This window comes from Mesocricetus auratus, unplaced genomic scaffold (genome assembly GCF_017639785.1).
Source record: "Mesocricetus auratus isolate SY011 unplaced genomic scaffold, BCM_Maur_2.0 Super-Scaffold_100040, whole genome shotgun sequence".
Classification (NCBI taxonomy): domain Eukaryota; kingdom Metazoa; phylum Chordata; class Mammalia; order Rodentia; family Cricetidae; genus Mesocricetus; species Mesocricetus auratus.
The window spans coordinates 7323933-7349759 of NW_024429217.1; the positions used below are offsets into that span (position 1 = coordinate 7323933).

The 25827-nt window shown below is 38.6% G+C and overlaps 1 protein-coding gene across 2 annotated transcripts in view; it reads right to left on the reverse strand.

Moving 5' to 3' along the window:
• The window catches only part of Cntn5 (contactin 5), a 1164510-nt gene that overhangs the window by 358950 nt on the left and 779733 nt on the right, over positions 1-25827 (reverse strand). For both annotated transcript variants that reach the window (XM_013118528.3, XM_040734736.1), the window contains exon 7: positions 25686-25781. In XM_013118528.3, coding sequence (XP_012973982.1) covers positions 25686-25781 — 96 coding nt within the window. The remainder of the gene's footprint in view (positions 1-25685; positions 25782-25827) is intronic.

The window sequence follows — 25827 nt, forward strand, 5'->3', positions numbered from 1 at the left end:
TATTAGGAAGCCAAAAAGACACAAATGAAAAACAGAAACATCTTCAGGAAATTGGGCTCATCTAACTGAATGTCTGCATGTATAATGGAAATAGATCCATATTTATCATCTGCAGAAAACTCAAGTCCAGTTGAATTAAAAACCTCAACATTAAACCCGACACACTGAACCTGACAGAAGAGAGAGTAGGGGATAGCTTTGAATATATTGTCACAGGAGACAATTTCCTAAACAGAACACTAATAACTTCAATAAGACCAAGGATACCATTGATAGGACAAAACTTCAGCCTACAGAATGGTAAAAGATTTTTATCAACTCTATATCACATAGAGAGCTAATATCATATATATAAAGAACTCAAGAAATTAGAAACAAACCCAATAATTCAATTTAAAACATGGGGTAGACCTAAACAGACAATTATCATTAGAGGAATCTGAAGAAGCTGAGAAACACTTAAATAAATGTTCCTTAGCTACCAGGAAAATGAATATCAAAACTATTTTGAAATTCCATCTTATACCTATTAGAATGGCTAAGATCAACAACACAAATGTGGAGTAAGGGGAACACTGCTCTAGTGATGGTGGGAGTGCAAACTTGTACAGCCACTATGAAAAACTGGGAATTGATCTACCTCAAGATCGAGCTATATCTCTCTTGGGCATATGCCCAAAAGAGGCCCCATCCTATCACAAGGATCTTTTTGAACTATGTTCATAGAAGCTTTATTCACAACAGTCAGAAACTGGAAACAATTTAGATGTACCTTAACTAAAGTATAGATAAAATATGGTATATTTACACAAAGGAATATTACTCAGCTATTAAAAATGAAATCATGGAACTTTTAGCCAAAATGGATGGAATTAGTAAAATGTCATCCTGAGGAAGGCAACCCAGACCCAGAAAGACAAACATGATATGTATTCACTTATAAGTGGATATTAGCTGTTAAGTAAAGGATAATCACACTCTAATCCAGAGATCCACAGAAGTTAGATAGAAGAGAGGGGTGTGTTTGTGTTTGTGTATGTGTTGTGGGAGGCTTGTGGAATTCCCTGGGAAGGGGCAAAAGATTAAATTTTGTGGGTAGCCTGGGAGTGGTTGAGGATGGGGACATGCGGGATAAGGTAGGGGAATAAGGGATGGAGGGAGACAGTATGGTGAGAGATAACAGAAATAGGTGGGCAATTAGGACCTTATAGAAACCTAGTGTAGTGGAATCTTCTTGAAACCTGTTTATTGACAGTAGCCACAGCCAAATATTAGGAGGTGCTCAGAGAACTACTAACCAGTTGCCTCATGCAGTCTTGATATGAGAGTTTATGTCAAGTCTTACTGCATCTTATTGTTATGCTAAGTTTAGTTGGCATCACTGGTAGGCCTGCTCATTTCAGAAAGGAAATTAATCTTGGCATAGAGGGAAGGTGGTTGGGAAGGCTGTGTTTGGGATGTATTGTGTGAAAGAAGAATAAATAAATAAAGAATATAAAAATAAATAATCTTTTTGCTATTTTCTACTTGTATAGAAGTCACCTTACAAATAAAACTGAGCCAGAGTGATAACTCAGTAGACAATGGTGCCTACTGGTAAAACCTGAGTTGAACTTCTGGGATCTACATTGTCAAAGGAAGAGAACTGAATCCTGAGATGCATTGCCTGACTTGCACACACACATGAACTTTCCATAACAAAACCTAATTCAGGAACTAAACAAGACTGTCCACTCTCTCCATACCTTTTCAACATGGTACTTGAAGTTCTAGCCATTGCCATACGACAACAAAGGGGGATCAAGGGGTTACAAATTGGGAAGGAAGAGGTCAAACTTTCACTGTTTGCAGATGATATGATAATTTACATCAATGACCCAAAGAACTCTACCAGGGAACTCTTACAGCTGATTAACACCTTCAGCAAAGTGGCAGGCTACAAGATCAACTCAAGAAAGTCAGTAGCCCTACTATATACAGACGATAAAAGGGCTGAAAAAGAAATCAGAGAAACATCACCCTTTACAATTGCCACAAATGGTGCTGGCATAACTGGAGGCTGGCATGTAGAAGAATGCGGATCGATCCATGTTTATCGCCATGCACAAAACTTAAGTCCAAATGGATCAAAGACCTCAACATAAATCCAGCCACATTGAACCTCTTAGAAGAGAAAGTGGGTGGTACCATTGAACGAATTGGTACAGGAGACAGCTTCCTGAACATAACACCACTAGCACAGACAGTGAGATCAACAATTAATAAATGGGACCTCCTGAAAATGAGAAGCTTCTGTAAGGCAAAGGACACAGTCAGCAAGACAAAAAGGCAGCCCACAGAATGGGAAAAAATATTCACTAATCCCACATCTGACAGAGGGTTGATCTCCAAAATTTACAAAGAACTCAAGAAGCAAGTCTCCAAAACACCAAAGGATCCATTTAAAAAGTGGGGGAATGAACTAGATAGAGAATTCTCAATAGAGGAGTATAAAATGACTGAGGCACACTTGAGAAAGTGCTCAACATCGTCAGCCATTAGAGAGACGCAAATCAAGGCAACTCTAAGATATCATCTTACTCCTGTCAGAATGGCTAAAATCAAAAACACCAATGACAATTTATGCTGGAGAGGATGTAGTGAAAGGGGACACTCCTCCATTGCTGGTGGGAGTGCCAACTGGTTCAGCCACTTTGGAAATCAGTATGGAGATTCCTCAGAAAAATGGGAATAAACCTACCACAAGACCCAGCAACTCCACTCTTAGGCATATATTCAAAAGATGCCCATTCATACAACAAAGATGTCTGTTCCACTATGTTCATAGCAGCATTATTTGTAATAGCCAGAACTTGGAAGCAACCTAGATGTCCCTCAACCGAAGAGTGGATAGAGAAAATGTGGTACATTTACACAATGGAGTACTATTATGCAGAAAAAAACAGTGGAATCCTGAGATTCGCAGGCAAATGGATGACACTAGAAGAAACCATCCTGAGTGAGGTAACCCAGTCACAAAAAGAGAAACGTGGCATGTACTCTCTCATATATGGATTTTAGGCATAGATCTGGGGAGGGCCATCCTACAATCCCATGGCCAGAGAGTCTGGGAAACAGAAACTTCATTTAATGGCTGATCGAAGAAGAGGCAGACTCCCTCCGTTAAGTACTAAGCTGAACTCAAGAAAGCCAGTAACAGAGAGGGAGGACTGATGACCAAAGGGATTAAGACTGGGCTGGATTAACCCCCAGAAACAGCTGACCTGACAAAGGTTAACTCTTGAATCCCAGGCATCAGCCTGGGAATCCAGCATGGGACTGATCAAGTGAGTGTCAGTGAGGAGGCCTAGGTAATCTATTGAGCCTTGGGCAGCAGATCATTACCCATCCCGAGTATACACACGGACTTTGGACTCCCATCCAACAATGTCAGGTGCACTCTCATCCTGAGCTTTTGGGGAAGGGTCTAGGCCCTACCCTATATGAAATGACAGACTATGAACACCCCCATGGAGGGCCTCACCCTCCGTGGGGAAATGAGGGGATACAGGGGGCGTTGGGGGGAGGGCATGGGAGGAGGGGAAGGAAAGGGAGAGGGACCTGGAACTGACTTGTGAAGCAACTTTGTTTCTTATCTAAATTTAAACTGAAAAGTAAATTTAAAAAAACCCTCATTTAATTGTCTAAATAAAGCCCAGAAACTACAGCCTCCTATTTAATAACACATTATACATGAAAAAGATATTTGCTTTTACACTGCAGTAATATACCCATGTACTGTCATGATGTCAAATAAAACAGAGACATTATGGGGAATTAAAGCTAAATTTAGCATTTACTCTGTAAGAGCCCCATATCACAGCAAATCAGAATTTACAGGTAAGCATAATCTTCCTCTTTCTTCCCATTCTCCCTCACAATGACCACAGGTGACTTATGGGGTCACTGTGCATAGAATTTAAAGTCTATTGTAGGGTCTGGATAGAGGTTCAGAGGGTCAAGGGTCCTTGCTTCTCTTACACATGAGTGCACACACACACACACACACACACATACACACACACAGTACATAGACATAAATGAATAGCAAAATAAATCTAGAAACATCTACAGTAATCTCCTTCTTCATGTTTTTAGATGGGGTCTCACTGTGTAACTATCCTGGAAACTGCTCTGTAGACCAGGTTGACCTCAGCCTCCCAGAGAAGTTCCTACTTCTGCCTTTTGAGTGCTAAAACTAAAGGTGAACTCCACAATGACTGGTTTGCTCCTTTTAAAAATATATTTGCTTATTCCAAGAATTTCATACAATGAATGCACACATCAGTCCTAATTTCTTGTAACTTCTAGCCTTCCAATGACTCTCAAATCCTCCAAATTTTCATGCCCCTCTCTTTTAAAAAAAAAAGAGTCCCCTAACCATCTTTTCCTTTCCAGTATGACTGGAGGCTTTTCAAAGTCATCAAGAAGTCTCCTTTTTTTTGATGAATCTGCAGTTATGTGAGTAGACTGTTTTCCTCCATGATCTCTATTTTTTTGGTTTTTAGAGACAGGGTTTTCGGTATTGTTTTGGAGGTTTCCTGGAACTCTTCTGTAGATCAGGCAGGCCTTGAACTCACAGAGATCCACCTGCTTCTGCCTCCCGAGTGCTGGGATTAAAGGCATGTGCCACCAACCCCCAGCTGGTCACTTTGTTTTCTAATACAGTCTTTTTCTGAAATTCTGTAAAAGCATAATTAACTTGTTTCCTGCTTTGTTTACAATAGTGTCAATTTCTCTAAACTTTCCCAGAAAGACTGTCAATATTCCTTTCCAGTTGTATTATAAAATGATTAAATTTAGACATGGAATGGAATGAAGTACTCCATCTTCACTACTTGATGCCCACTGTTGAACTGTTATCTTGCTTTCTCACCATTCTCAGCTCTGAGTTTACCCAACACCTCTCCAAACTGATTCCGAGTTCAGCAGCAGCAACTTTGCGAAACATCTGAGAAACTTTGTTTGAACTGATTTATTTATTGACATGTTATAGACAATTTCATGTCATACTGAAGATGTTTGAAATGTAATCGGACGTCCTAAAGGTTATAATTATTGCTCTAATTGGTGAGACAGGTTTCTATGTCAATGCACTGTCTATCAAGCAGACTATAATCTTTTTTTAAAGATGAATACGATATATTCTTGCTCCTTTTTTTAGGGGAATCAGACAGATTCTTTTGGTACAATTCAGCCTTTGCTAATAAGTGAGAATCATACTAACCTTTTGAGAATTCACACGATCAACTCCATAGTCAAGTCTGCAAACTTACCCTCATCTCTCTTGTCTATCATTCTGTGCAGTGACTGTCCTTAATGCTTATTTTTCTTGTATTTTTTATTCAAATTAGTAACAAGCTTGTTTTGCATGTCAACCTAGGTCTCTATCCCTCCCCTTGTCCCCTTCCCCCCATGAACCGCTTGTCCCATCCCCTTCTGCTCCCTCGGAAGTGTGAGGCTTTCTATGGGGGATATTCAAAGTCTGTCATGTCCTTTGAAGTAGGTCCTAGGCCCTCCCCCATGTGTCCAGGCTGAGAGAGTATCTCTCTGTGTGGAATGGGCTCTCAAAGCCCAATCGTACGCTAGGGATAAATACTGATCCACTACCAGAGGCCCCACAGACTTCCAAGGCCTCCTCTTCATGCTTATTGTTAAATCATATATTACCATCATTTTTAGCCTTTGATACTCCTTTCATATGACCAACACTGCCCATTGTGTAACTGTTATTTCTCTCTCTCTCTCTCTCTCTCTCTCTCTCTCTCTCCCTCTCTCTGTGTGTGTGTGTGTATGTGTGTGTGTGTGTGTGTGTGTGTGTGTGTAGAACCTTATATGATTTATATATTGTCTCTCCCCATGTTCCTAAAAATTGTGAAAAATGACTGATATGTAGCTAAGAATTATTGATGGATTAAAGGAAGCACAGAGAATGTAATGTTGACTTCTCTATGTCATGAAATATTTCTTTTAGAAATTATGATATTAGTTGAAGATTTAATGTAATAAATAAAATAATATCAGTGTTTATCTGGAAGGCTTTTCAGAGCACTGTGAAGATCTCCTCTTTATGCAGACCCGCTGTGGGAAGGACTTGGAACCTGAACTAAAGCTAGTGTTCTTGCCAGTTGGCTGTGTGTGGGTATAATTTGACACAGAGCAATTAGTATTCATGGACACATGACAATATCGTTATTAGCTGCTTTCATAAATGTTGCCAGTGGAAGAGTAAATAACAGCAAGCTTTTCAGTGATGAGAGAAAACACCTTGCACTCAGTCACAAGAGTCACCTCTTTCCCCTTGAATTCAGCTCATGAGTTTGCCATGATTGTTCATTTAGAACATGAAACAGCTTCCCTTAGCTGTCAGCCCATCATTTCAGGACAGGTGCCCTTTGGGTTAGTTATGCATTAAAATTTTTAGCACAGTTTGAACCTTCATTTTCATTATAATGAGATACCATTGAAGGGATGTTTTCACCTCTCTGGGTTAATAAAAACATAAACACTTGTTCCAGTTGACCATTTTTACCATTGAGGAGTGGCAGCACAGCACTGACTTTATTAACTGTTATGAACTCCTCAGTTGGGGGGGGCACAATTTTAAACACAGCATGCGAGTTAAGCTTCAGTGAGAGCAAGTTGATCCTTATAATCCACTCTTTCCATCAATGACCACACCTGTGGAAGAGACAACACTCAAGCATAGAGGGTGATCAAGGAGATGCTGCTCATGCAGGGGCCTAGGAGTGACTCTGCCTACATAAACACTTTCTGTTTGAATCATGGAATGGTATCTTTATGAGAACACCAGGGTGTGCATGTGCAGAGAGCCATTCACATTTTAATAATGTCGAAATCCCATAGCATGATTTGCCCATGTACCATTCCATTTGTTTCCAATTTTACTTCTGCAAAATAATATTTCACTGCTAATCTTCCATGTTTGTATGTCTGTGACTGAGTGGTCTCTAATGTTATTAAATGTAAAGTATCTAAAATAAACAAACTGCAGTCATTCGGTACTAGCGTCTGGTAGCATCCTATTGTAACAGGCTTCTTGACATTTACATCAGTTTTCCTCAGTATCAGCTCAGATGACGTGGGGGCCATGCACCTCACCTGTGAGACACTGTTTTTCCCACTGCAGGATTTGCAGCACCATCTCTACGTGCTAGGTGTAAATAGTGTTTTTCCTTCTTGCCTCAATCCAGTTATAGCACGTGAAAAAATTTTTAGATATTGCTGATGAGTCGGGTGTTAGGAATCACCTTTGTTAATAAGTTGCTGATGTAGAGTGATATAGGACTCATTATTTTAGTTATCAACTATTTAAGTTATCTTGTGAATATTATATATATGATGTACATGTATGTATGTATGTATGTATGTATGTATGTGTGTATGTATGTATGTATGCATTTGGGACAGTCTCTTGCTAGATATCTCAGGCTGTTATTAAGTTTTAACATACAGAAATCCTTCTGTTCTCTAATGTTAGAATTGCAAACATGCATCAATATACCTGGACAATGCTTGTACTTATTTCTTCATGTATGGTGTGTGTGTGTGTGTGTGTGTGTGTGTGTGTGGAGGGAGACAGAGCTAGGACAACTGTCTTCAGTTCAGTTTTCATTTTGTTATTATTTTTGAGACAGATTCTCACTATGTAGCACTGGTTAGCCTAGACCTTACAGTCATTCTCCTACCTCTGCCTTCACAGCGCTAGGACTGTAGGCATGACTGACATGCTTGACCTCATTTTATTCTTAAGGGAACACAGGCATTCATTGGGGTGTACTGAATTGAATCTGAATTAGAATTCAATCACATTTACAACACAGAACTGGAAGGAACATTATTCATTCTGTAAATTGACAAATAAAATATATCAATGCTTGAATAATCCTTCAAGGTTTTATCTTTTCTATTATCAAAATGACTGTGAGCATATGAAATATTTGAATATCCAGATACAAAGGCATTGCATGGTGACTTATTGGGTTGTCAATTTTTCTTCTTAATATAAATATTAACAATATGTAAAAATATTTAGTTGTACCAGCTCTTCAGTTATTTGATTCTGCATAAATAATTTACCTTCTATGCACATACACTTGTAAATAACATGACAAAATCTGCAAGTCATGTAATTTATTACTTTTTATTCAATCATTTCGAGGTTGAATTTTTCTACTTTTAAAATAATGATGTTTGTATTCCTAGAATTTATTTGATTGTATTAAAATGAAACCCAGACAAATTCATTCAAGGTAGTATGAACACAGCAAATGTATAGTTGATATAATAAAGTAGGAGGGAATATTTTATGAGTGGGTTTTTTTTGGAATTTGAGTTAAGTATGTACATGAATATTAGCTTCCAACAGACACTTTCAGATGTCTTCATCACCAGATTTCAGGGTTGGCATGACCTAGGAGGTTCCAAATAATGATGTACATTTAGAATATTGAGATTGCCCTAGAGAACATAGATCCATTGTAAGTTGTTCCTATAAAGATTAGACTAGTAAAGCTACCAAACTTCAGACTTTTTATAACGAGTAATAGATCAGATCAGGATGTAAAGAGGGTAAAACCACATAGGCATTAGTTTAGATACAAGGCTGGCAACTCCATTACTTTCAAATTTTCCATTTTTAATTTCCTTTTCAGCTCCTGACTTCACCATTTCTCTCTAAAGCTTTGGCCAATTGAGTGACTCTCCCTGATTTTATCATTTGTTTTGAACATAGAGACTCACTTCTTTCTTGTTATCAATTAAATAAAGATGCCTTGAATAAACTATGTAGCACCATCCTTGGCATCTAGTGAGAACTCCCTAGGTGGAATTAGGCTATCAGTTAAGAAGATTCTTAAGCTACAATAAATCTACATGGTGACAAACGTCTCAGAGTTATCTTAATTCAGCCAACACTGAGTCAATAACCCACATTTCACTGTGCAGCTTGCTTTAAAATAACTCAGCAATGCTCCATGCGTTTTTCTTCTGATCGTGAGCCAAGGGTCCTTGAGAAGCCCAAAGAGCTGATTCCTCCAGCCTGCATGATGTATGTGTCCTAGAACTTACAAATGCATTATGCACTAAACATGTGCTACATATTTAGGTAAATACTATTGTTTGCAATAATATGTCAGGTCGTGTCCACTTCAACAAACTGAAACTAAAGTTTGATGAAAATTAGTTTTTAATATGTTTTCTTTGTAACATAGAAATTGTGGGTAATCAGAATCCTATGATGGATGTAGAACACTCAGATACTTTCATGATAAAGGGAGAGACTTGCCTAATAAGATGATGGATCTGGAAACAGTAAATATTTAGCGTAGATCAAGGGAAATGAAAATACATTGTTGATTTAATTTTTGGATCCCATACTTCAGAAAATATCCAATATCCTATCTGAAAGGTCTAAAGCCCATGTGTATTATATAAATACTATTCCAGATCAGCAGGAAGAACCCTTGTCTTTCAGAAAAAGATTTTACATTGTTGTTGGTTTTTGTTGTGTTGTTGTTTTTCTCTCTTTATTGAGGCAGGGTTTCTCTGTGTAGCTTTGTAGACCAGGCTGGCTCAGAATAAGTTTGTGAGGATTTTAGTTTCCTTGCGATGAGTGGGAGGATGTGAATGTGTGCTTTCAGTACAGACTGCAGCATCAGTCAGTGCTGCCTGCTCAGATGGTCCCATACTGTTCATTAATCCCCACGCTGATGCCCTGTGATATCCAGTGCAGTGGATGTCCACGGGGGAGCAAGGCTGCCATTCCAGTTCTTCCTCACCTCCCTGAATCTTTCCACAAACTGAGACTGTAGCCTTACCAAGGCTTAGAAGGAGACTGTGTCCTCGGGGACCAGCGACATGCTCTAGCACAATAGAAGAACAAAACATAGTTTTCCCCATCTGTCTTCCTCTTAATGGCCAACGTGGAGGCCCTGAAATGGTACCCAGAGTGGTCCTTCCTGTCATATCCTGGACTGCAGCCTGGGAACACAAACACCCATCGCCACGGTACAGGCCTGTCACTCTGGGCCATTATGCCTGCAACTGTGGTGTGCTAATTGGCTGAGGTCATACAGTTTCATCTCTCCAGACTTTTCTTTCTCCTCAGGGAAAAAATGGTTCTGGTGACTGATCCTCACTCTGCAGGCACTCAATTTCGGTGCTCGTTAGCCTAATGCCTCTGCAGTGTAGAACGAAAACACAGTCCCACTGTGTCAGAACAGCTCGGTGGAGGGAACCCAAGACCTCAGACCTCCACTGCCGCACGTCCTCTCCTTATCACACATGGACCCTGGAATATCCTAATTAGAACCACACTGTGTACTATATTAAACAGGAAATCCTGTGTAATAATGTATTTTTAAAATGAAAATGATGTCTTATATCAATAAATTAATTTAGGACAGAAGCAGAACTAATTTAGAAAAATCTTATTCATCTCTCCTCCCAGAATTTTTATATACAAAATAAGATAATATAAAGATGTGCTTTGTGAACTGGACTGACTTTATAGATCTATATACTGCATGTTGTCCTCTGGCTTCCACACTCGTGATATGGTACAAATGTGTATTGCCCCAAAGCAATACACATTCACATGAAATCTACCAATCAATATCAAACACACTGAAACATTCTGGAGAAAAAAAAATTGTGAACACTAATCAGGGGAGGTGCCGGGGAGGAAAGTGATTAGAAAGAGCTGTTAAACACTTCCCTGTGGCAAGAGACCTACTGACACAGTGATGGTGGCTAGGGACACAGGCATGCACTCATTTTCTCAAAGTTTGCTTAAAATTGTTGATTTTTATCCTGTAAATCATGCATCATTAAACTTAAAGTGATTAACATTTCACATGTGAAAAAGAAAAATCTCTCAAACATTAATCTTTCAATTAGTTAATTAAAATCTAACTATGTGTCATCATCTTTCTTTCCATTTACCTATAGGAAGATTTATTTTGAATGTGGTGAGAAATCTGTTACACCACATGTTTTCTTGAAAATGCAATAGTAGCGATCAATGAGATCTTGCCTGTTTCAGATGAGTTTTTCTGACCTTGTCAATCATCTCTTGAAGACCAGTTTATGGTCCTCCTGATGGAGTGAGCGAGCTTAGCAGATTCAGGCACATGGAAAGCCTCGAAGTGATCATCAGTCAGAAACATGAGACGTCCAACTCAACACACACACGCTGAAGAATGCAACAGGCTTTACCCAAGAGGAGAGAGTTTTGTGCACACTAAGACTGTGGCTAATGGAACAGGGTCATTGTCCTGGGCAGACTCTTGTTACATAGATGACTCAGAAAAGATTAGGTGAAGAGGCACCACAACAGCCATAATCAGTATAGTGTTCACTACACAGCATCACATATAAAGTGAAAACAAAAACATACAAAGTCTAGTTTAATCATTCCAGTGCCCATACACATGAAAAATTCTTAAAAGGCAAGAAGATATTATATGTTCCAAATTCACACTGCAGATAATTATCTAAATTTAATCTTCCTGACCCCACAGCCCATAAGTTAAAAGCTGGCACACTATTTCAAGTCTGGACATTAACATCTGGGTCGTTTGAGTGGATACTGACAAATGAGATGAGATGACATCACCTTGGCTTGCTGACATGATTGCTGCAGTCTTCCCACTGAGGGAATCCCCCATTTCCTTCTCTAAACCTCTCACTTGCATTCCTGAACAAGATTCCAAGCTCCGCTCACGGGACGCACCTAAAACTCATCATGCTTAAAAAGAAAGCATAGTCATCTCTTCACTGAGCTTTCCTTCTGTGCACTATGCCCAGAAATGTTCACACCAGCACCAGAAAGTCAGTCCCAAGAGAGCCTAGATATGGTGCTGTGTTAGCTGAAGTGTGTATGGGGTTTGGGAAGGAGGGCTACTTCCAACTTTCTGCTTCCAAACTGATGCTTGAAACCCTAACTGGAATATTACTGAAGTTAGCCATGGTGTCCGTTTTTGATTTACCTTATAAAAATATGTCATGTTCATCTTTGTAAGGTCTTCCCATACACTGAGGGTTCTCCCCACTCTTTTATCAAACAGTTCAAGAAATAACACATGTGTATATTACACATACACACACATATACGTATATACACACATATTTGCACGTATAGACATTCACACACATGTATACACATATACATTTATATACGCACATACTCATATGTATGTATATACAACATATATGTATTTATATATATGTATACATACAACATTGCCTTTTTTAAGTAAAAGTAAACAATAACTACAAGCATTCTCAGCTTCCCTCCTTTCCAGCTCTAGATGAGTAATGAAACACATATAGTGTGCTAATTAACACAATTATGTGTGGTCAGGCAGCACCAAGAAAGCCTGTCTGTAATGAAACCAATGCTGGCATCATGGAGAGACAAGTGTAGCTATGGTAAAGAATCCCGCTTGTGTCTGTTTAGTTCCTGGAATAGCTTCATCTGTGGCAATGTAGATCTCGTGCAAATCTTATGTTTTAGCTATTTTGAGGTGAGCTGTAGTTATTTAGAGTCAAACATGATAAACCATGTATACTTATTCCCTGCCCTATACCAGCATATACTATAAAACCTTAGTAGGTCATGATGAATTAGGAAGAAAATATGGATTATCAGAGGCACTTCTTAACAAGCACCGCTCAGGAACATGATTCTTTACAAGCCCAGAGATTGTTAGATCTTTGATTTGGTTAGTTTGTTATTTGGGGAAAGGGCTGGGGGAGAAAGAGACAAGAATCCACTCTGTAGCCCATACCAGTCTTGAACTCATAGTGATCCTCCTGCCTCAGCCTTCTGAGTGGTGGCATTAGAGGTGAGTTATACTTTGACTTTTTCCTTTCTATTTTGAATCCCCCTGATTTCATTTTTCTGAATTATCACTCTAGTATAATTTTGAGTGCTATATTGAATAGATATGGAGAGAGTGGAAAGCCTTCTTTTGTTCCTGATTTTAGTGGAGTTGATTTGAGTTTCTCTCCATTTAATTTGATATTGACTCAGGTTGCTGCATATCGCATTTATTATGTTTAGGTATGTTCTCTATATCCCAGATCTCTCCAAGACCTTTATGTGAAATGCTGTTAGGTTTTGTCAAAAGCTTTCAGCATCTAATGAGGTGATCTTGTGGTTTTTTTCTTTCAGTTTGTTTATATGGGGGACTGCATTAGTAGATTTCCATGTATTAAACCATCCCTGCATCTCTGGGATGAAGCCTATTTGATAGATGATTATTTTGATTGGTCTTGGATTTGCTTTGCCAATATTTTACTGAGTATTTTTATATCAAAGTTTATGAGGGACATTGGTCTTTAAGTCTCTTTCTTAGTTTAGTCTTTGTGTGGTTTGTTATTAGGGTAACTGTAGCCTCATGAAAAAGAATTTGGCAATGTTCCTTCTATTTCTTTTGAAGAGTACTGGTATTAGCTCTTCTTTAAAAGCCTGGTAGAATTCTGTGCTGAAACCATCTTGCCCTGGGTATTTATTTATGTGTTAGATTTTAATGATCACTTTTATTTCCTTAGGGGTTATAAGTCTATTTAAATTATTTACCTGGCTTTGGTTTAATTTTTGGATGTGGTGTCGATAAAGAAATTTGTTCATTTATATTAGATTTTACAATTTTGTGGAATACAGGCTTTTGAAGTATGACCTAATGATTCTCTGGCTTTTGTTAGCGTCTGCTGTCATGTACTCTATTTTGTTAATTTAAATACTCTATCTCTGTTGAATCAACTTAAAAAAAAACGTTTACAACATTCAGGCAGCTGGCACCTTTATCCATTGAGTCATCTTATTAGCTCCTGAGGAAAAGATTTACATCTTTACTTCTAAGCAGAGTTCCAGAAAACTCTCCAGTCCATACCCATTTGGTATCCTTTCTCGGTGTTCTGTTTTTCTATGTTATATTTCTCTTTAGAGTCAGAGTAAGGTAAGAATATGCCTTATGCCTATTAGAATACAGGAATATTAACTTGAAAGAAAACACAGAATTGTAAATTTAAAAGGTTATTATTTCATCCTAACTTGGTTTCACTGTCATTTGATTGTTTGTTTACTAAGCTGAAATCACTTCAGTACAGCACAAACTTCTGGTTACCCCAGCAAGTATAGGGTAGTAGTTAACATAGTTTCAAGGTTCTTCAGACCACTAATCTCTACCTTTGCATACTGTATTTCTAAAGGGTGGGGTGGGAAAACATAATGAATGCATGGTCAAATCCAATTAAAGAATTGAAGTAATTATTGTTAAATTTTTATACTGAAGAAGTAAATTAGAGGGATATTCAGCCTTCTAAATCATTCCTCCCACTGCACTTGAATGGTCTTCAAGAAACTCCTGGTGTTTGCTTGCTGATATTTAGTATTCTATGGACAAACTTTGTCTAAATGCCTAGGAGTATAAATGATCTGAGCTTTCCTCTCCACCAATATCAACAATATGTCCCACAGCATCAGGAATATATAAAGAACAAGGATACTGATATTAAAACTGACTTATTATTTGAAAAGTAGAGAATGTGAGGTGAGTGTACTAACCACTACACTACACTACAGAAACAGCAGGATATTTGAGAGAAGTTTCATTGAGGGTTCAGTGATGATGGTGTTCCAAAGCACTGGAACCAGACCAATGACTCACTGCAATGAACATTTTCAGGTTGGGGCTGATTTGACAAAGGTTAAACTTCATGACACACAGCAGCTCTCAGTGCCCCTGGGATAAATGAAGAGATATTGCAAAGATGGAGGATCATGGTGTCTTTATTGTTGTTGTTTTGTTTTGGCTTGAATTAATATGCTGGGGGCAGATATGAAGGGACTGGAAGGTGAGCCAGATTGGGGTGAATGATATGAAACTCCCTACTCCAAAAAAACCGATAAAGAATTATTTTTGAAACCTTGCTTCAAAAAAAGAAACTAACATAAAAACAAAGCAACAACATAAAAATAATTCTGTTTTAAGAGAAAAGTATGTCACATGTATTTCATGATGGTTGCCAAGCTTGTAAAAGCAATTCTGCAACACTCTTGGAATAAATTCTTAAACATCTATCATGTCTTGGGTTAAAGCAATTCTTTAACAGGTAAATGAAGAGTTAAGAACTTGTATGTACTGGAGAGATGTGTCATCTGTTAAAGACTAGGCTCACAATAAAAAATATAAGAACTTATGTAAGGAAATAGTAACAACAAAATAGTAAATAAATCATTAAGTAAACAATGTTCGTAGAAGTGAATGTTTAGATAAGTCAATCAAATTAAGTGATGAAACAACTTACTTATGTGAGTTATTTAAGACGTATGTTTCATCAGTGGCCTATGTTTGCTTAAAATTGGACTTTATTTAAATTGCCAATGGGATACATATGAAAACATGTATACAGTTAGAAAAACACAGAATTAGGCATCACACAGGTCTGAATCTGTCTGTTAATCAGCTGTGGGACTATGGGCACAGGTCTCTGAACCCCAATATCCCCAATGATAACATAGTTATCGACAGCGAAAGTATAAAGCAGATATTAAATGAAATCAAATGCATAGGGAAGACATTAAATACTGGCTTCCTTTCCTTTTCTTCATTCTGGGACATAGGTGGGCCTTAAAAGAATCTTTTGAAGTCAAATTATACAACTCATGTCCTTCCTTTGACAAGAATTTTTGGAGGATAAAGAATCATAACTATGCCACAAGGACAACTTAATTGAGCACTTTAAAATTCATTCTGTCTGAGATATAGTTTAAAGAATAATTTTACATCTTATCAATGTCTTTGGATTTCACTGTTTATAATATGATACAACACTCCCATATCTCACTGTGAATTTTGTAGCCTTGCAAATACTGTGCATTCCATAGAGTTAATACTGACGATTTCTAAAATAACTTCAATCAATAGAGAATGGTTGCTAACAAATAAAAATTTGGTCAAATGGCAAGAAGCTTTGTCAGAATGAAGGCCTGGCATAGCTCCTACACAAAGTTGTTGGAAACGATTTGATGACAAGATGGATGTGGAAATTTCAGAACTTCTGAAATGTTTTTGTTAAGATCAGTTTTTTAACAATCTTGTCAAAAATGCTAATATGCAGCTTGTCATGACATACTGCATTATTGTTTTATAGAGTAAAAGATAATAAAAAATAATAAAAACAGTTCTTGAATTTGTTTTATGTCATGAACATGAACTCCTTGACTTAGGAGTTAGTGATTTTATAAGGTGAAATTGCATTATGATTACAAAGCATCAACCAAACATTTACATTTGTGCCTAAGGAGTTTTGCTTCACTATTATATAGGTTACTTTATGTGAGGGGAAAATTTGGGTTTCCAAATTGCCTATAATACAGAGATCTCCTAAAGACCAAGATGGCCTCTCCCTGACTGTTAGGATCACCTTTTCTCTGTCCATGGTACTTTCCTAGTCTCTGAGAATCATACTCACATTTCCAAATTTTGTTCACCTTCCTGTTGCACCCCTATCAGTTTAATGTCAACTGGTAATTAGTGTTAGCAGATACTGATTTAAAGCATCAGATTTCTCAGAAGCATTTATATTTTAAAGAGGATTCTGGAAGACAGATCTTCAAGACAAAATTGAATTAAATGGTTACTTCCCTCTAAGCACTGGGCTAATTGCCTTACATAAACTGCCTTTAAATACTACCATCCAAGAAGTAGCTTTTATTATTCCCTTCACAGGTACGATAGGACTAATTTAGCAAATAAAGTCAGTAATAAGTGTCAAAGTCAGGTTGAGAATCTTTGGCTGGAAGCCTACTCATCCAGGTGCAATGTAACAGAATAGAGCAGCCTTGCTGAAACAAAGACTGTGTAGTGCCCTATAAACCAGCCTGCAAAGCTGTACCTGGGATTCTATGGGTTTTTTTCACTATTACACCAGACTGCTCTCCCTGGTGAACCTAGTAGGACAAGATAACCTTAATCTAAAGAAAAAGCCATGCTGTTTAACAATAAAGGTTAAGCTTAAGCATTACAGCTCTAATCAAACTGAGGACTAAAATCAATGAAGTGGAAACAAAGAAAACAATACAAAGAATCAATGTAACAAAGACTTGGTTCTTTGAGAAAATCAACAAGATAGACAAACCTCTGTCCAAACAAACTAAAAGACAGAGATAGAACATGCAAATTAAAAAACCAGGAATGAAAAGGGGGACATAACAATGGAAACTCAGGAAATTCAGAGAATATTCAGGTCATACTTTGAAAAATCTCTAATCCACAAAATTCAAAATTTTAAATGAAATGGACAATTTTGTGGATAGATATCACTTGCAAAAATTAAATCAAGAGCAGATACGCAATCTAAACAGACCTATAACCCCTACTGAAATAGAAGCAGGAATCAAAAATCTCCCAATCAAAATAAAAAAAAAGCCAGGCCCAGATGGCTTCAGTGCAGAATTCTAACAGAAATTTAAAGAAGAGCAAATACTCCTCAAAGTGTTCCATACAATAGAAGCAGGAGGTACATTGCCAAACTCTTTTTACGAAGCTACAATTATCTTGGCACCCAAGCCGCACAAAGCCACAACTAAGAAAGAGAACTAAAAACCAATCTCCCTCATGAACAATAATGCAAAAATAACCAATAAAATATTAGAAAATTAATCCAAGAACACATCAGAAAAATCATCCCCCATGATCAAGTAGGCTTCTTCCCAGGGATGCAGGGATGATTCAACACACAAAAATCTACTTATGTAATTCACCATATAAACAAACTCTAAAAGAAAAACAACATGATCATCTCACTTGATGCAGAAAAAGCCTTTGACAAAATCCAACAACCCTTCATGATAAAGGTCCTGGAAAGATCAGGCATAACAAGAACATACCTGAACATAATAAAAGCAATATACATTAAACCAACAGCTAACATCAAACTTAATTGAGAGAAAGTCAGCACAATTCCTCTAAAATCAGGAACAAGACAAGGCTGTCCACCATCTCCATATCTTTTCAATACTTGAAATACTATATAGAGCAATAAAGACAATAAAGGTGATCAAGGGGATACAAATTGGAAAGGAAGAAATTAGCCTATCAGTATTTGAAGATGATATGATAGTTTGTATAAGTGACATGAAAAACTCAACAAGGGAACTCATACAGCCGATAAACACCTTTAGCAAAGTGGCAGGATACAAGATTAACTAAAAAAATGATAGCCCTATTATGTACAGATGATAAATGGACTGAGTAGTGATTCAAAGAAACATTACCCTTACAGTAGCCCCAAAAAACATAAAATATTTGGGGATAATGATAAGCAAGCAATAGAAAGAACTGTACAGCAAGAACTTTGAGTCTGTAAAGAAATAAATTAAAGAAGATACCAGAAAATAGAAAGATCTCCCATGCCCTTAGATTGGTAGGATCAATATAGTAAAATGGCAATCTTGCCAAAATCAATCTACAGATTCAATATAATCCCATCAAAATACTGACATAAATCTTCACGGAACTTGAAATAACCATAATCAAATTTATATTGAAAAACAAAAGACCCAGGATAGCCAAAACAACCCTGTAAAATAAAAGAACTTCCGGAGGTATCACCATCCCTATCTTCAAGCTCTATTACAGAGGTATTGTCCTGAAAACAGCTTGGTATTGGCACAAATATAGACAGGTAGACCAATGGAATCGAATTGAAAACCCTGATGCTAACCCACACACCTCTGAACACTTGATTATTGACAAAGAAGCTAAAATTATACATTGGAAAAAAGAACATCTTTAACAAATGGTGCTGGCATAACTAGATATTGGCATGTAGAAGACTGCTGATAGATCCATGTCTATCACCTTGCACAAAACTTAAGTCCAAATGGATCAAAGACCTCAACATAAATCCAGTCACACTGAAAGTCTTAGAAGAGAAAGTGGGAAGTACCCTTGAACAAATAGGTCCAGGAGACTACTTCCTGAACATAACACCAGTAGCACAGAAACTGAGATGGACAATTAATAATGGGACCTCCTGAAACTGAGAAGCTTCTGTAAGGCACAGGACACAGACAACAAGACAAAAAGGTAGACCACAGAATGGGAAAATATATTCACTAACCCAACATCTGACAGAGGCTTGATCTCCAAAATTTACAAAGAACTCAAGAAGCAAGTGTCCAAATCACCAAAGGATCCAATTAAAAAGTGGGCTACATAACTAAATAGAGAATTCTCAATAGAGGAGCTTAAATGGTTGAGAGACACTTGAGAAAGTTTTCAACATCCTTAACCATCAGGGAAATGAAAATCAAACAAACTCTCAGATACCATCTCACTCCTGTCAGAATGGCTAAAATCAAAAACACCAATGGCATTTTGTGTTGGAGAAAGGGGAACACTCATCCACTGCTGGTAGGAGTGCCAACTCATACAGCGACTTTGTAAATCAGTATGGAGATTCCTCAGGAGAATGGGAATCGATCTACCAAAAGATCTAGTGATTCCACTCTTAGGCATATACCCAAAAGATGCACATAAATGCAACAAGGACATCTGTTCCACTATGTTTATAGCAGCATTATTTGTATTAGCCAGTACCTGGAAGCAACCTAGATACCCAACAACTGAAGAGTGGATAGAGAAAATGTGGTACATTTACACAATGGAGTACTACTCAGCTGAAAAAAATCAATGGAATCTTGAAATTTGCAGGCCAATGGATCGTACTACAAGAAACCATTGAGTCACAAAAAGACAACCAAGGTATGTAGCCACTCATATATGGATTTTAGGCATGAAACCTGAGAGTGTCAGCCTACAATCTCACAGCCAGAGTGTTTAGGAATAACAGAGGACCCTAAGAGAGATATGCATGGTAACCCAGAGAAGGGAAACAGGGCAGAATCTTCTGAGGGGAGGGGTGAGAAAGCTGGGAGAAAGAGAGGTGGTAAAGAGGAGGGGAGAGGAGAACATGGGGGAGCAGGAAAGTTGAGTCAGGGGAAGAATAGAGGAGAGCAGGATGAGAGATACCGTAATAGAAGGACTCATTATAAGTTTGAAAAGACATCTGGCACTAGTGAGAACTCCAGAGATCTACAAGGATGACACTAACTGGCAATCCAACCATTAGTGTAAAGGCTACCTTAAATGCCCTTCCCTGATAACATGATTGATGACTTCCTTATATGCTATCCTAGAGCCTTTATCCAGTGGCTAAAGGAAGCAGAGGCAGACACCCACAGCTAAACACTGAGCTGAACTCCTGGAACCCAATTGCAGAGAGGGAGGAGTGATGAGCAAAAGGATTAAGACTTGGCAGATGAAACCCACAGAAACAGCTGACCTGAACAAGGGGGAATGCATGGACTCCAGACTGATGACTGAGAGGCCAGCATGGGACTGATCCAGACCCCCTAACATGGGTGTCAGTGGGGAGTCCTTGGCATTCTTTGGGGCCTGGGTCAATAGTAAGCATTTATCCCTGTCATCCAGATGGACTTTGGGAGCTCATTCCACATAGAGGAATGCTGTCTCTACTTGGACACATCTTTGGAGAGTGGAGTGGGAATTGGGGGAGGGGTTGGGGGAGGAGTGAAGGGGCAGGAGAAGAGAAGGAGAGGGAGCTGGGATTGACATGTGAAGCAAGCTTTTAATTTAAATTAAATACAAATAATTAAGGAAATAAAAAGCATTATAGCTCTAACACAAGCACTAAAGGCAATCATAGATTCATTTCAACACTTCTAAAAAGAGGAATTTCAGTCCAGGAGGATCTACCAGGTGGAGAGAGGACTGATTAATGGAGGGAGGACTGACAAGTGAAGGGAGGGATTAAGGGTGGAGGACTGGTTTCAGAGCTGGCTCTAGGTACAGGGTTTAAATTTGCAGGAATCAAAGATGTTGAGGACTGGAGATTTATTTCACCTGAAGTTCAGTTTTAGAGAACTACACATGATCATGAAGATAAAATCATAATGGTTAAGGATCACTCAGGCTTGATAACTAAAACAAGGAACGTATTTTCAAAGCAAGTGTCTTGATTTACTGTCTCTCTCTTTCCTTCTCTGTCTTTCTCTGTCTCTTTCTGTCTTTCTCTGTCTGTCTCTGTCTCTGTCTGTCTCTGTCTCTCTCTCTCTCCTTCTCTCCCTGAAATGGCCTTTATACACTGTGGCATGGTTCCTATTTAACATCTAGTCTGCTGGGCTGAGATTTGCAACTTCAATGCTCTTTTAATTTCTTGCCCCAGAAGCTGTGAACATGCTAAGCCGTGCCTGTGCCTATCCACATATATCTCTTCACATTTTGTGTTGCAGAGCCACTGGGTTCTGGTCATTTAGAAGGTTCGTCAAGTGTTGGAGGTCACTTAACAGGCCTGATAAATGTAAAACAGTCGTCAACATGCTAGCAGAGCTACCCCACCCCAATGATTAATTTTGTAGTCAGTTGAAGAAAAATTGTAATCTTACACACTAAGAGCAAGGTGTTTACACTATGCCACATAAACCTTAAAATTCTGCCTACATTAGACAGTTACTGAAACCAGTTGCTATGTTAGAAACACTCTAATCAGTGTTATTTTGTCCCTACCCATGGTACTTACAAAATAAAGAAAAATGCACTTAGCCTAGCTTCTGCTGATCACACCCTAGGTGTATGTTGAAGGAATGTCCCTCAGTCCATCAGCTGCCTCCTTGTCTATGTGTTAATCATGTCCTAGGCTTCTGTATTTTTGCCTCAGTATGGCATCTTGTAGTTAAGAGAGACTGAATGCAGTCTGACTTTACTTTTCATCAGACAACATCTTCAATTTGGGCTACTAAAGACACTGGCCAGAGACTAAAGTTTTTAAATTACTTTGGCTAATGAATGACCAGAAAAAATGGTCAAGAGCAAACACACTTGAAGCAGCTGAGAAGCTGCCAGTGGGTGATGGCTGCTGAGGGAGTGACATGCAGCTTTCTTCAGAGATGTGGCTAATCTCTGCTGTGTGGCCCCATGCTGATGTGTGTGTAGGAAGCACTAGTAAGAGTGAGAGGAGAAGAAAGAGGAGGAGGAGGAGGAGGAGGAGGAGGAGGAGGAGGAGGAGCAGGGAAGACGACATGAAGTTGGGAAGAGGTTGTGGTGGAGGATCTGAGAGGAATTGGCGATCAGGTGGATTTTATCTAAATATACGTCATTCATGTACTGAATTTAAAAGTATATATAAAAGGAGGTATTCAAAGTCCTAAATGTGCATTATCATTTTATGCATACATTTTCAAATAACAAATGAAATTGATATTTAAATTATTGTGGGGTAGTCCTTCACATGTTTCGGAAGCTTGGCTCATCGTTGGTACTGTGAGGATGATAACTTCTATGACAGCCATTTCTGAGGACAGTGTGGTTACTGAAATAGAGAGTGGCTTATTAAGATACACATTCATTATAGGTGTAAGCTTTTTATTCCTCATACTGAGATAGAATGATGAGACCCATGGATGTTCTACAAGTCCTTCATCAACCTAGCCACATCCCGAGGTCCTACAGCTTCCTGTTTTATCTTCTGGAAATGTTAGACCTCAGTATAATATTTTGAGTATTTCTGCACATAGTTGAACCACAATTTATTTGAGTTGGTAAGTAACCACTGTTTTCTTTAGCAGGGACAAGCTGGGGGCAAATACCTACAATCCTTGATTTTCTGTGGGTTCAGCAGGATGGTCCTGTCAGTTCAAGGATAGCCACTTTGAAGCTGGCCAGGAGAATTACACACACACACACAAACACACACACACACACACACACACACCATATCCTGCTCATATTCACATGTGTCAGCCTGGGATATAGAACAAAACTGTCTTTCTAAAAACCAGAAGCAACAATTAATCAATATAACTAATTTTAAAGGTATTATTTTATAGGATTTTTCCTATGTTTTTATGTAGATTTTCACCCTTGCGTATAATAACTTGAATTTCAAAATGTTTGAACAGACAAAGTATAGTTTTATTAAGTGAAAAATCAATGTGGGAAAATGAGTTTAACAGTATCTGGGTAGATAATTTCTTCCTTCTAGAGATGTGAGCAGCTGATCATGTAGGCCAGATGTTTTCCTCACATGTTACTAGACAGGTTTTCAAGATCATCTCTTGGGCCATAAAAGGGAGATTTAGAAAGAGTCCATTGTAGTTTTCATTGAGATTCGAAGAATAATGTGCTTTGTACATCCCTTTGAGGGAATGAGCAATAGACATTTGAGATATTTCTGACTATTGAATCCTTTCTGATGGCTGTCCTATAACAATCAGGGAATTTCAGTCACCACTCTCCTTGGAGACAGAAGTGTTATAATGTGGTAAGAAATGACACAAGTGTCTGTCATGAACATTGACTCCAATAAAGTAACAGCAGTGAGCAGGTGTCTGTTTAAAATGCTTTAAAACTCTACAGTAAGAGCCAGCAGGTTTTTCCAAGAATTCCTGAAGTACCATTAACTACTGGGCACTCTGCTACATGCTGGGAATATAAACTGGACCAGGGTGACTTTCCTAGCATGAAAGAAATGCCAACCTACTCTGAGAGGTACAAAGATTACTAAATATTTAATTCTGATACTCTATGGCACAAATTCTCCTAAATGAAACAGAAAAAAATATTTAAAACAAGGAAGGAAAATAAGGAACAAATCTGAATGAACTCTAGCAAACCACGTGCTCCACGAGCATCTGCATCCCTGTTTGGGTGAGTTTGCAATTTGGCTTTGGGATATGGAATCTCACATCAGGTTATGGTTCTTTACTCGTTTCACAGCACTTAGTTTCTTGTCATCAAAGCTAAGGCAGCAGATGAAATCAGAGCTTGTAAAAGGTGGTGTAGAGACCCAGCCTGGGTCCCCATTTTCCATGACCAGGCACCCCAAGGCATTTTTCCATTGCTCCTTCCAGTTCGAGCACAGCCCCAGAACAGAATTTCTATTTCTCAACAACAGTGACCTCTAACATTTCAGGTTTCAGTCCCTCCTCTGCTGAGAATAAAAAAAAAATGTTATAATGTGGTTTTCATACCAATGCTGTGAAGTTGAGCTCATTTTTCTGCTTCTCAGTTGTCTTCATTTACAAAACAAGGAATCAAAAAGGCAAGGGACCAGAAAGGTTTGTTTACCACACAGCTGATCCCCCTTGCTCTGTTCTTACTTATGCTCTTATGCCTAAGTCCCTGATAGATATTTCTGGCCCAAACCTTAACTCATAACTTTCATCCCTGCACATAGGCATAGATTCATTTATTATTGATTACTTATTATTCATTTTCAGTCCTAATTCTATGCCAATCTCTGTCTTGTGGGTGAAACAGAGAGCAAAGCCTACAAAATTTCTGTCTTGGTGGGATTTAAATTATAACCAAGGAAAATGTAAAATGACATCGCAAAGCAAATACATTTATACCGTGTGTTAAGTGATGGATATGGTGGAGAAAACAAAGCAAAGGGAGAAATGAGAACAGTGACATGAAAAGTCAGACAATGCAGGTTAGGAAAGGCTATGCTGAGGTGTGTCCATGGAGGATGGATGGGTGCAGTCATATGCCTCCAGCAGAGATAGAGCCTAGGGAACAGCTAGGATGGGAGTGTGCCCAGTTACTTGAGGCTCATTGATCAAGTATGGAAGAAAGTAGAGAAATCTTATGCAGACAGATGGTGATTTAAACTCACTTTCTGTCCCCCAGTCCTTGCTAGTGTTCTCTTACATGTAAGATAAAGGAACACATCAAGGAAGTCAACTATAAGTCAGTGACAGGACCTTCAATAAACCCTGCCCATGCCCACCTTTACATTATGGTTCTACCAGCCAGAACTATAAAAAAATCCCCATTGTCTAAACCATCCAGCCTGTGGCATTTTGATCTGGTGGCTTGAACAGACTAACACATAGCCTCATTCAGAGTCAAAGCCAGGCTCCTTACAGTGGCTTTGAGAATTCACCATCTGGCTGCCCATTAATTGATGTCAGACTCTCTTAAATTGTTTCCCTGAGAGGATATACTAGGATACAAAGAGATACACATTTTCAACCACTGGGCTTGAACAAAATGAATAGAATCAGCAGCAAGTCGTCAAAAGGGTATGTAATGATTTGTAGCACAGCTTACTGCTCTGTTTCCCACAACTTCAACAGGTAATTAACTCTTACCTCACTTTGATAACCAAGACTGTTGCTAATATAGAAACAAGGTAGTTTTGTTTGAAACTCAGCAGTTTGGTTCTAGCTTGGCAAAAATATACCATAAGCAATCACCTATGGAGCTTGTATTCTAAATCAAGGGGCCCATTTGTAGTCCCTCACTCATTTCTGACCCTTCAATCAGTTTTTCAAGCTTTCATGTCTCTTGCACCCTGGACCATATATACCTCCCCAATGGTGGCAAAGGCAGAATGACAGAAGTCAACAGACTGAGAAGAAATCAATAGTTTTCTTTAGTGCTATGTGAGGTGTTTCTCATGCATGTTGATACAGGTCATGGCAACCATGCACAGGTCAGCTGGAGTGGTCCCTTACCACACACTGTCTACAAGGGTGAATACACAGTACAGGAGAGTAGTGATAACGTAGAAGGATGCTACTGTACCTGGAGAATGAGGCGGCGGGGAACACATCAGAACAACCCCCTGGCCTTCCCTCACAGAGACTGCACTTCTTGTCCGGCCACTAAAATTTCCCAGATCTGTCAACACAACACAGCATTTAGATGTCATGTACAGAAGAAAGAA